Consider the following 11,373-nt stretch of genomic DNA (forward strand, 5'->3'; position numbering starts at 1 on the left):
GAATCTGCCTTTTGCCCAATGTGTCTGAGAGATGGTAAGCCCTGGTATGGCTCGGACACTCAACTGCAAGGCACATCGCCACCTATGCTTAAACTGTGCCTTTCTTCTGCTGGCACCCACCAAGTGGGCACTGGCGTTGAGTTGGAGCACCCCGTGCACCCTCCCCACCCCATGCAGATTTCCGTTTTCCACTATGCCACCGATGGCCATTGAACCCCTTTGTTCCTCTCCCTTTTGCCATTCCAACAGGCAGAGGGCTACTTCAGAACCAAGGATGGAGTCCCACCCTGTTCCAATGACCAGTACCAGAGAATCGGTCAGTGGAACACTGGATTTCTGTGCCCATCTCTTGCCCGGGAACAGACCTCTCCCAGGTAAAGCTAAGTAGCTGCAGAGAATTCTCAAAGGAGAAAGTGAGGACTGCAGATGCTGGAGACAAGAGTTGAAAAATGTGGTGCTGGAAAAACACAGCAGGCCAGGCAGCATCCGAGGAGCAAGAGAATCGACGTTTCGGGCATAAGCCCTTCTTCAGGAATTCTCAAAGTCAAGGTGTTGCCTGGATTGCCTGGATGGGTTGCAACAGAAAGGGATTAGCCAGATTTTCCCGTCCAGGCCCCATAAAGTGGCCAGATTCTGCATCAGACTTTCACCTCCACCACAAGTGACCCGTGGGCTAGATAAGGTCAACTGGAGTGGTAAAGATGTGAAGGACCCCTGGATTGTGAGTGTAAACAGAAGGAGGGCAGGGTGCCAGCCTGGTGGAGGTGTTGTTCTGCCTGCTATTTATAGAGTCCGACAGCACAGAACAGACCCTTCGCTCCAACCAGTCCATTCAGACCATCATTGCAAACTAAACTCATCCCACCTGCTGCTCCTGGCCCAAATCCCTCCAAACCCTTTCCTATTCATGTACTTATCCAAATGTCTTTTAAACATTGTAATTGTACTTGCATCCACCGCTTCTTCTGGCAGTTCATTTCACACACAAACCACCCTCTGTTTAAAAGAAAATGTATCCCTTTATGTCATTTTTAAATCTTTCTCCTCTCACCTTAAAAATATGCCCCATTGTCTTGAAACCCCCCACTTGTGAGGTATAGATAAGGTGAATGGCAGGTGTCTTTTCCTTAATAATTTTACAAATCTCTATAAGGTCAACTCTGAACTTGCTACGCTCCAGTGAAAAAAGTCCCAGCCTCTCCTTATGTCTCAAACACTCCATTTTCAGCAACATTCCTGCTAAGTCTCTTCTGAACCTCTCCAGCTTGGTAATAGCCTTTGTATAGCAGGGCAATCTGAACTGTCCACTGAGCACAGAGTGGAAACCGCCAGTCTGTACTTGTCCCTGAGGGTCTTGGAGGCTGTGGCTTTCAATGATTTGCAGAGATCGGTTTGGTGCTTATTGAACATACACTCTGCAGGGGCCATGGGAGAGTGTGTCTTAGGTGAATGGGACTGACTGGATTGGTGCCCAGAGAAGATGGACAGAATGGCCTCTTACCTCACCATAGTCACATCTTGGTCAATTGTGCCTGCAAAATGGTTGCTGTGTAGCCAACAATACCCTGTGCAATGGTTGTAATCACTCCTTGACCAATTGTGTCCACAGATTGGTGGCTGTATTGCAAACAATGCTGCGCCCAGTGGCTTCGCTTCCTTGGCCGTGAATTGAGGAATGAATCAGCCTAGGGCTGTGCCAGTTGCTATATCAATGCATAGTGTGTCTTCCTGTTGCAGTGTTCCCCTCCGACTCTTCCATCAAAAGGTGCAGGCATGGACCCAGACGTCTCCCTCATGGCCCACTGCCCGCCCACAGGGGGGCTGACCCAAGAGCAGGTCCAGGTGGAGATTTCGGCTGAGTATAACCGCCAGGTCCTCCACAGCCACGAGCAGAAGATCGCTGCCATCTGGCAGCAGAGGAAGCAGGAGAAGCCATGGCTGTTCAACGGAGCCAAGTTCCGCATTCACTCGGCCCAGCTGGAGGGCGGGGAGCTGCTGCTGCTGAGACTGGGCCTGACCTGCTACAAGGACTACCTAGGCACAAACTGGGCGCCCGAGGCCCGGCTCCTGCAGGAGCGGGGCGTGGCAGACTTTGGCGACAGCCAGGCCTACCTGGCAGAGCCGCTGGGGGTCGGCGCCATGCTTCACACGGCCGACGACTGCTTTGTGTTCCTGAGGAGGAGCGAGCGGGTTGCTGAGGCAGCAGCGCAGGTGGACATTCCGGGAGGACACGCAGAACCCAAGGTTTGTTCCTCCCAATCGCTGAGGCAGGCCACTCAACCCAACTGGTCAGTGATTAGATTAGATTACTTACAGTGTGGAAACAGGCCCTTCAGCCCAACAAGCCCACACCAACCTGCCGAAGCGTAACCCACCCAGACCCATTCCCCTACATTTACCCCTTCACCTAACACTATGGGACAATTTAGCTCGGCCTATTCACCCTAACCTGCACATTTTTGGACTGTGGGAGGAAACCGGAGCACCCGGAGGAAACCCACGCAGACACGGGGAGAATGTGCAAACTCCACACAGTCAGTCACCCGAGGCGGGAATTGAACCCGGGTCTCTGGCGCTGTGAGGCAGCAGTGCTAACCACTGTGCATCTATATCACCTCTGCCTTTCAACACCCCTTTTGGAAAGTGCTCCTTACTCAAGTCATCGCCCTGCCTCCTCTCCTTCATGGGAGGGCAGTGCTGCACTTTGGGTGGTGCACCCAGGAGGCCACTCAGCCTGAAATTCCGAAAGATTTTGATCAAGCGCCCTCAGAGAAGAGGCAGTTGAAAACGATAAGGGGCTTTTGACAGGGTAGAGAGGGGAAACTGTTGGCAGTGGCAGGAGGGTTGGGAGTGAGGGGGGACACAGATTGAAAACAGTTCACACACGATGGAGAGGGGGAGATGGTTTAACACAGCGGCGTTCCGCGGTGTGGGACGTGCTGTTTGTAAAGGGCGGCGAAGCACATTCAATTGGAAATCGAGCTGGATAAATACTGGGAAAGATTACATTTGCAGCACAGTTGGGGAAGATCGAGGGAAAGTCGGTGCATATGAATGAGGGGCAGGAGTAGACCACTCAGCCCCTCTATAGAGGCTGCTCCATCATTTGATAAGGTCATGACAGTGTCATCTATCCACTTATCTGATGAGCCCCTTTATAAAAGCCCCCTGCCCAGGATTGGAATCCAGGTCTCCCATGTGACACACAGACGTACTAACCTCTGTACCGACATGGGACACATTGGAGAGCTCCTCTAGGACAGGCATGAAGGGGCTGCATGGCCTCCTGCAGCCTCATATCTTCAGCCATTCATGCCAGCTTCTGCCATCACCTTCAACATGAGCTATCCGCGCTCTCTCTCCTTACAGGCAGCCGTGAAAGGAATTCCGGAAGATTCCATTCAGGTGCAACACTTGTCGGGGGAGCTGGTGGTTCAGGAAATATTTTCCTCCATTCTAGGCGAAATCCGAGATGAGGTAAAAACAGAAGATGCTTTGAATGTCCTCCGATTGGTGGGTGGGGGAGGGGACTCAATGCCCTCAAGCTAACTCCTCCCCCCCCCCGAGGGCACTGACAATTCCGTGGGGCACACTTTACCTGTTGCCCTCGAGAGCGTACTGGCGAGGTAGTCCACATGATTTCAGAGGGCAGTCAGGAACTAACCCTGTTGCTGTGAACCCAGAGTCACATGTGAGATCATACCGAGAGGTTGACTTCCGTGGAGCAGTGATACATACGAACATAACAAATAGGAGCAGGAGTAGGCCATTTAGCCCTTGCCCTGTCATTCAGTAAGATCATGGCTGATCTTTTAGTGGACTCAGCTCCACTTACCCGCCCAATCACTGTAACCCTTAATTCCTTAATTCGTCAAAAATCTACCTATCTTTGCCATCAAATCATTCAACAAGCTGCCTCACTGGGCAGGCAATTCCACTGATTCCCAACCCTTTGGGTGAATAAATTCCTCCTCAACTCAATCCTTCCATCTTGCTCCTCTCATATTTTGAGACTCTGCTTCCTAGTTCTGGTTTCAGTAGAAACACCCTTCCTGCTTCTATCTCATCTATTCCCTTCATAATTTTACATGTTTCTATAAAATCCATTCCTCATTCTTGTAAATTCCCATGAGCGTAGTCCCAGTCTGTTCCATCTCCCCTCAAAATCGGCACCACACCCTCCCTTCAGCATTGAAGCTCAGTAGCAGCAGTGTGTACCATCGACAAGATGCATTGCAGCAAGTCATCAAAGCTTCTTAGACAGCACATTCCAAATGATCTGGAAAGGACAAGGGCAGCAGATACCTGGGAAACATCAACCCCTGCAAGTCCCCCTCCGAGCCACTCACCATCCTGACTTGGAAATGTAAAGTCGTTTCTCCAGCGTCACTGAGTCGAAGTCCTTGATGGTGTTCTGACACCACGTGGACTGCTGTGGTACAAGAAGGCAGCTCAGTCCCTCCTCCTCAAGGGGCAATTAGGGATGGGCAATAAATGCTGGGCCTTGCCAGCCACACTCTCATTCTGTGAATGAATGAAAGAAAGAAAAATATTCATTAATTTCTGTCCTGAAGAGATGTATTCTGATTGTGATTGTTATAATCCCTGGTTCTAGACTCACCACAAAAGTGGGTGAAAAGGTCTCCCATTGTGTACCTTTTCAATCTCCCACCAAAGTCCTGAAAATCTCCGTTGAATCACTGCTAAATAGAAATCTGACATTTTGCAACATATTTGTATGATCTGACATTTGAGTCTACTCTGGCTCAATGGTTAGCACTGCTGCCTCACTGTGCCAGGGACCCAGGTTCGATTCCACCCTCTGGCGACTGTGTGGAGTTTGCACATTCTCCCCGTGTCTGCGTGGGTTTCCTCTGGGTGCTCTGGTTTCCTCCCACAGTCCAAAAATGTGCAGGTTAGGATGGATTGGCCATGGTAAATTGAGTAGATTCGATTCCTTACAGTGTGGAAACAGGTCCTTCGGCCCAACAAGTCCACACCAACCCTCCGAAGTGTAGCCCACCCAAATCCTTTTTCCCTCTAATTAATGCACCCTACACTATGGGACAATTTAGCACGGCCAATCCACCCTAACCTGCACATCCCTGGGCGCTATGGGACAATTCAGCATGGCCAATCCATCCTAACCTGCACATCTTTGGACTGGGGGAGAAAACAGGAACACCGGGAGGAAACCCCATGCAGACATGAAGAGAATGTGCAAACTCCACGCTGTCACCCGAGGTTGGGATTGGATCTGGGTGGGTTACTCTTCAGAGGGTTGGTGTGGATTTGTTGGACCAAATGGCCTGTTTCCACACTGTAGGGATTCTAAGTTCTTCAGCTGATGGATTGTTTGTGGCTGGCATTGTGGCTCAGTGGTTAGCACTGCTGCCTCACAGCGCCAGGGACCCGGGTGCAGTTTCAGCCTTGGGCCACTGTCTGTTGACACTGGTCTGCATGGGCTTTCCTCCAGGTGCTCCGGTATCCTCCAACAGGCCAGAGATGTGCAGGTTCAGTGGATTGGCCATGACTGAGTTGTCCCCTGGTGTGGGTTAGCAGTAAAAGCGCTGATCAAAATGTAAAAACTGGGTTACAGGGCGTGGGGCTAGATCTAGGTGGGATGCTCTCCAGGGGATCAGTGTGGAATCGATGGGCCGAATGGCCTCTTTCAGCACTGTGATTGATTGGTTTTGTAGGATACAGAGCTTGGTGTATGGGGGTATACATCAGTGCCCAAGAACCATGGCTCTGAGAGGCTCACTGAGCTCAGGGCTGGCTGGGTGACCCAGGCAGAGAGCAGCACCAGACCCCACACTCCTACTCCCTGACCCTCAATGTGTACTTTCTCCCCTTATTTCTCTTCAGGTCAATGTTCCTCTGGAAAGTTTAAGCAGACCTTTGCTGCTGGGAATTGCAAGGAACCACAGAAGCGCAGGACGGCCCAGTGCGGAGTTTTATGTCCGGTAAAATACCTTAACTTTACCAGAGGTGTGAATCTCTCTGCAACCACTGTGCACTTTTCTGAGCAGGAGTTTTGAACATAGAACATTCCAGCGCAGTACAGGCCCTTCGGCCTTCGATGTTCCATTGACCTGTGAAACCAACTGAAGCCCATCTAACCTACACTATGCCATTGTCATCCACTCTGTCTATCCAATGACTATTTAAATACCCTTAAAGTTGGTGAGTCTACTACTGTTGCAGGCCTGCCTGCAGTAGAGTATACCCTTGTGTTTGTCCTTACTGCTGTGGCGCTGGTATCAACGAGTTAAATCACACAGTATCTACAACAGGGACTCAGGCCATTCAGCCATCTGCTCTCTGCTAGTGTTTATTCTCCACATCAGCCGCCTCCTATCACCCTGTCATTGTATTCCTTTCTCGGTCATACACCTTTCCCTTAACAGTATCAATGACTGTATGGGTTAGGGGCAGCACAACGCCCTTTGGCCCCTCGAGCCTGCTTGAGTATTTGATAAGGTCATGACTGATCTGATTGTGGCTACCCCACCTACACCCCATTAACCTTCCCTTGTGGTCCAGCATCTATTGACCCTGTCCTGAAGTGGTGCATGCTGGTCCAGTTACAACGTTTAAAAGACGTTTGGACATTTGGTACTCCTGATGAAGGGCTTTTGACCGAAACGTCGATTCTACTGCTCCTCGGATGCTGCGCTTTTCCAGCACCTCTAATCCAGAATCTGGTTTCTAGCATCTGCAGTCGTCATTTTTACCTAAACAGGCCCTTCGGCCCAAACAGTCCACACTGACCCTCTGAAGAGCAACCCACCCAGACCCATTTCCCTCTGACTAATGCACCTAACACTACAGGTAATTTAGCCTGGCCAATCCACCTAACCTGCACATCTTTGGACTGTGGGAGGAAACCAGAGCACACGGAGGAAACCCACGCAGACACGGGGAGAACGTGCAAACTCCACACAGACAGTCACCCAAGGCTGGAATCGAACCTGGGACTGTGAGGCAGCAGTGCTAACTGCTGAGCCACCGTGCCATCCCAAGGTTGTGGGCCAAATGCAGGCCAATGGGACTAGTTTTGTTTGGGAAACTTGGTGGGCATGGACGAGTTGAACCAAAGGGTCTGTTTCCATGCTGTCTGATTCTATGACCCACGCTGTACTGCTGTCTGGGAAAAATGTTCGACTCATACACTCAGCCCTCCAAGAGAAACCCGATTCCTTCTCACCTGTCTTAAATGGGAGACCCTTTGTTCTGAAACTGTCGTGCTAGTCTCTTTCACAAAGGGGAAACATCTCAGCATCCACCCTGTCAAGACACATTAGGATCTTGTACATCTCAATAGCATCACCTGTACCTTTCAAGTTAGCCAATTCCACTCTCTCCCCACCCTCCTGAGTTCCTCGTTAGATTTATTCATGACCTGTATTGTTGGCTGTTCCCCTTATTCTGCTCTTGCCTGCAAATTTGAAACGCCTGATTCTAACCCATCGAGCCCTCTCCTAATTTTAACAATGTTTATTCGGCTAAGTCAAGACCAGGGAGCATTGTCAGACGGTGGGAGGAAAAAGGATGTGTGGGGCAACTGCTCTGCATAAAGTGGTTCATCTGTGGAATGGAATTCCAGAAGGAGTAATTGATGCGAGTGCAGTTATGATGTTTAAAAGCTATTTGGATAGGTTCTAGAATAGGAAATGTTTGGAGGGATATGGGTCAAGCACAGGCAGGTGGGACTGCTATCATTTGGGATTGTGGTCAGCATGGATTGGATGGACCGAAGGGTCTGTTTCTGAGCTGCTTCACTCCATAATCCCGAAACTATGAGAACTGCCCAGAAGTATGTATGGGGAAGGGTTGAACCTGAGTTGCTGATGTGAGGAGCTTGCCCCTTGTTTAGATTTGTTTCCGGAGCACTGTGGGTCATGGTGTAAGAATTCCACGCTGCCCTCTGGGTAATAATTCTGGGTGAGCTCCTCCTCTTGAAAGGAGAAAGGACTCCCTTGTGCTCTGTGGTGGTTTGACTCCGTCATGAGGAGCCACAGCTCCCTGAGAGGTCACCATGGTCTCAGTGCAGCATCGATACCCCGTATCTGGGTGAAGGTTCCAACTCTCCCACAGGGACTGATTTCCCCACCGACACGGTGGGTTGGCTTGTGTCTGCTTCTGATTTTGAATAAGACGTGGGGCTTGTTGACCAGGCCAACTTCTGTTGCACAGCCCTAACTGCCCCTTGTGAAGGCAGTAGCGAGTCTCCTTCTTGAAACACAACAATCTGCATCGCGCAGGGACACCCACAATGCTGTTAGGGAGAGATTCCCGGGATTTTAACCCAGCAACACTGAACGAATGTCACTGTACTTCCAGGTCAGGATGACGAGCGGCTGGGAGGGGAGCTTGCAGGGGATGGTGTTCTGCTGCCCGTGTCCTTCTAGATGGTGGGTTTGGAAGGTGCTGTTTGAAGAGACTTGCTGAATTTCTTCAGTACATCTTGTGGACAGTACACACTGCAGCTACTGAGTGTCGGTGGGGGAGAGAGTGTGGCGCTAATCAAGCGGGTGTGGGGGGGCACTTATGGTGTCGAGCTTCTTGAGTGTAGTTGGAGTTGCCCGCATCCAGGGCAGGTTGGGGGGGCAGCGAGAGGGAGTGTATCCCATCATAGTGTAACGGTACCATCTGTGTGTGGGGCTTCTCTTCCAGGTGTAAGCTGACGTCGGAAGAGGTGAGGCAGCGCTATCTCATTGGAGGAGTTGAGGCCCATGAATCGACCAGCATCAGCTTTGTCAAGCGCGAGGTAACAGGCTTTCGGCTCAGTGAGCCACGTGAGCTGGCACTTACATGTCTGATCGCCGAGCCTCGGTCAGCGCACATGGAGAGATTTTTATTTCTTTGTACTACCATGCACTGTGGGCATCCTCGGCCAGGTTGACATTTCTTGCCCGTGCCTATTTGCCCCTTCAACTGAGTGTATTGGCCTCAGTGAGACAAAGGGCAAGTCAGACAGAATCAAATTGCCGTAGGCCTGGAGTCACTTGTAAGGACTGGAGAAAGAACACTAATGAACCACATGGGCTTTTACACTAGTTGAAGATAGTTTCATGGCCAAGAGAGGATTCCATTTCAGATTTTTAAACATCAAGTTAAATTCTACCCACCCCATGATTGGAGTCTGTGTCCCCAGAGCAGGAGTCTGGCTCTCGGGATTAAAGGGACAGTGACTTCCACACTGCACCACCGCCACCCCTACGTTGGTGGGTCAACATTACGAGAGGGAGGAGGTCATTTGCCCCCTTGAGGCTGTTCTAGCCCCATTCAGTTCAATTATTGCAGGTTCAAGGGAGGTGGTTACATTGGGGAAATATTACTGCCTGAGCTGGAAGGCTGCTGCACTGTCGGAGGGTCAGTGCTGAGGGAGTGCCGCACTGTCGGAGGGTCAGTGCTGAGGGAGTGGGCACTGTCGGAGGGTCAGCGCAGAGGGGCCGCTGCACTGTCGGAGGGTCAGTGCTGAGGGAGTGCCGCACTGTCGGAGGGTCAGTACTGAGGGAGTGGGCACTATTGGAGGTTCAGTGCTGAGGGAGCACCGCACTGTCGGAGGGTCAGTGCTGAGGGAGTGGGCACTATCGGAGGGTCAGTGCTGAGGGAGTGGGCACTGTCGGAGGGTCAGTGCTGAGGGAGTGGACACTGTCGGAGGGTCAGCGTAGAGGGGCCGCCGCACTATCGGAGGGTCAGTGCTGAGGGAGCGCCGCACTGTCGGAGGGTCAGTGCTGAGGGAGTGGGCACTGTCAGAGGGTTTGTGCTGAGGGGGTGCCGCACTTTCGGGGGGTCAGCGCTGAGGGAACATCATGCTGATGTTGCAGCTAACACATTGAGGTTTGGCTGATTGTGCCTTGGAGAAAGTGAGGACTGCAGATGCTGGAGATCAGAGCTGAAAATGTGTTGCTGGAAAAGCGCAGCAGGTCAGGCAACATCCAAGGAGCAGGAGAATCGACGTTTCGGGCATGATTCCTGAAGAAGGGCTCATGCCCGAAACATCGATTCTCCTGCTCCTTGGATGCTGCCTGACCTGCTGTGCTTTTCCAGCAACACATTTTCAGCTCTGATTGTGCCTTGCCAGACATGTTAAGTTGTGGTTAAAAAGGGTCATGGCAGGGGTGGTTTGGTCTGTTACTGCTTTAAAGAGCCAGTGAATCGATAGTTGTGCCGAATTCTGATTCCCTTGACTCAGCTGCTGGGCTCTGTGATGTGGTCCATTAATGCCTGGCTGCTGGCAGCATTGTCCCTGGCCTTCACCTCAACGATTGCACTGAGAGATTATGTTTCATCACCCTGTGACAATGGGAGGAGTGGGCAGGCACTATGGGAATGAAGGTCTGTCTGCTTGTTTTTTGCAGGACGTCCTGAAACTGGAGGAAGATGTGGAAAGCTGGCGAGAGCTGTGCCCGTCAGCCAAGGGTGCCATCCAGCTCTACACACTCGTGCGCCCCTCCCGGGCATCTTGAACCCTCTCCGAGCGGAAGTGGAACCTTGACACGGGACCTTCAAAACTCTGTTGGGAAACGGCATGCTCTAGGAAAGCACAAAGTACAATGGACATGTTTCTGGGCATCGGAATCTGTTGGTTTGTCTCTCTCTGTCTCTGTGTGGTGGTGGGGGGGAATTGGTGAACACAGTATACATTGTCTCCAGGATCTGTGCTGCTCGACCCAGCTGAGTGGTAAGGAGGCTATTCAGCCCGTTGTGCCTGTATCGGGGAAGAGATGGGCAGGGGAGCATCGGAAGTTGGCTCACGGACAGAGCCGGCGCGGTAACGACAGAGGGGCCGAATGGCCACCTCCTGTGCTGGAACCATTCTCTGATTGCGGCAGAGCGAAGGGGTAACAATAACTGAGGGCGGCCGGTACATCGGGTTAGAGCTGTGGAAACTCAACATCAATTAAAGAATCTGCATTCACATAGCACCGTGCCTGACCTCATTGCATCCCGATGGTGTGCTTCATCAAGTGGAAACTGTCCCTAACCCCAGCCCCCTCACCCACTCTTTGCTCTCATTAGTTTCTGTCAGTCATGATCCACCCTCATTTCTCAATGGGCTAAAGGGTCCTGAGCTCAACTGCTGGCCCCACAAGGCAGGAGGGTAATTGCTGAGGAATTGGTGGGGGAGGGGGAAGGCAGTTGGCAGCCCATGGCTGCCCCGACTGTGACTCAAGGAGGCAGCTCATCACCCCCCCCCCCCTCATGATTTTATAAACTCGTTCAGTTTCACTCTCGGACGACTCTGTGTAGGGTTCACACATTTTGCCTGCGTCTGTGTGGGTTCCCCCCCCCCCCCCCCCCCCCGCAGTCCAGGTTTGGGTAGATTGGCCATGCTCATTTGTCTCTTTGTATCCAGGGATG

General features: G+C 51.6%; 1 protein-coding gene across 5 annotated transcripts in view; it reads left to right on the plus strand.

Moving 5' to 3' along the window:
- Window positions 1-10,934, plus strand: part of nudt22 (nudix (nucleoside diphosphate linked moiety X)-type motif 22) — a 38,969-nt gene extending 28,035 nt beyond the window's left edge. For 3 of the 5 annotated variants that reach the window (XM_072551061.1, XM_072551058.1, XM_072551059.1), the window contains exons 2-6: window positions 1,738-2,244; window positions 3,370-3,477; window positions 5,869-5,966; window positions 8,680-8,773; window positions 10,371-10,934. In XM_072551061.1, coding sequence (XP_072407162.1) covers window positions 1,774-2,244; window positions 3,370-3,477; window positions 5,869-5,966; window positions 8,680-8,773; window positions 10,371-10,478 — 879 coding nt within the window. In that variant the 5' untranslated portion in view covers window positions 1,738-1,773 and the 3' untranslated portion in view covers window positions 10,479-10,934. Of the gene's footprint in view, window positions 1-1,719; window positions 2,245-3,369; window positions 3,478-5,868; window positions 5,967-8,679; window positions 8,774-10,370 lie in introns of all 5 variants that reach the window. The other 2 variants (XM_072551060.1, XM_072551062.1) reach the window with 2 other exon arrangements.
- The last annotated feature ends 439 nt before the right edge of the window (window positions 10,935-11,373 follow it).

This window comes from Chiloscyllium punctatum, chromosome 31, assembly GCF_047496795.1.
Source record: "Chiloscyllium punctatum isolate Juve2018m chromosome 31, sChiPun1.3, whole genome shotgun sequence".
NCBI classification, from domain to species: Eukaryota; Metazoa; Chordata; class Chondrichthyes; order Orectolobiformes; family Hemiscylliidae; genus Chiloscyllium; species Chiloscyllium punctatum.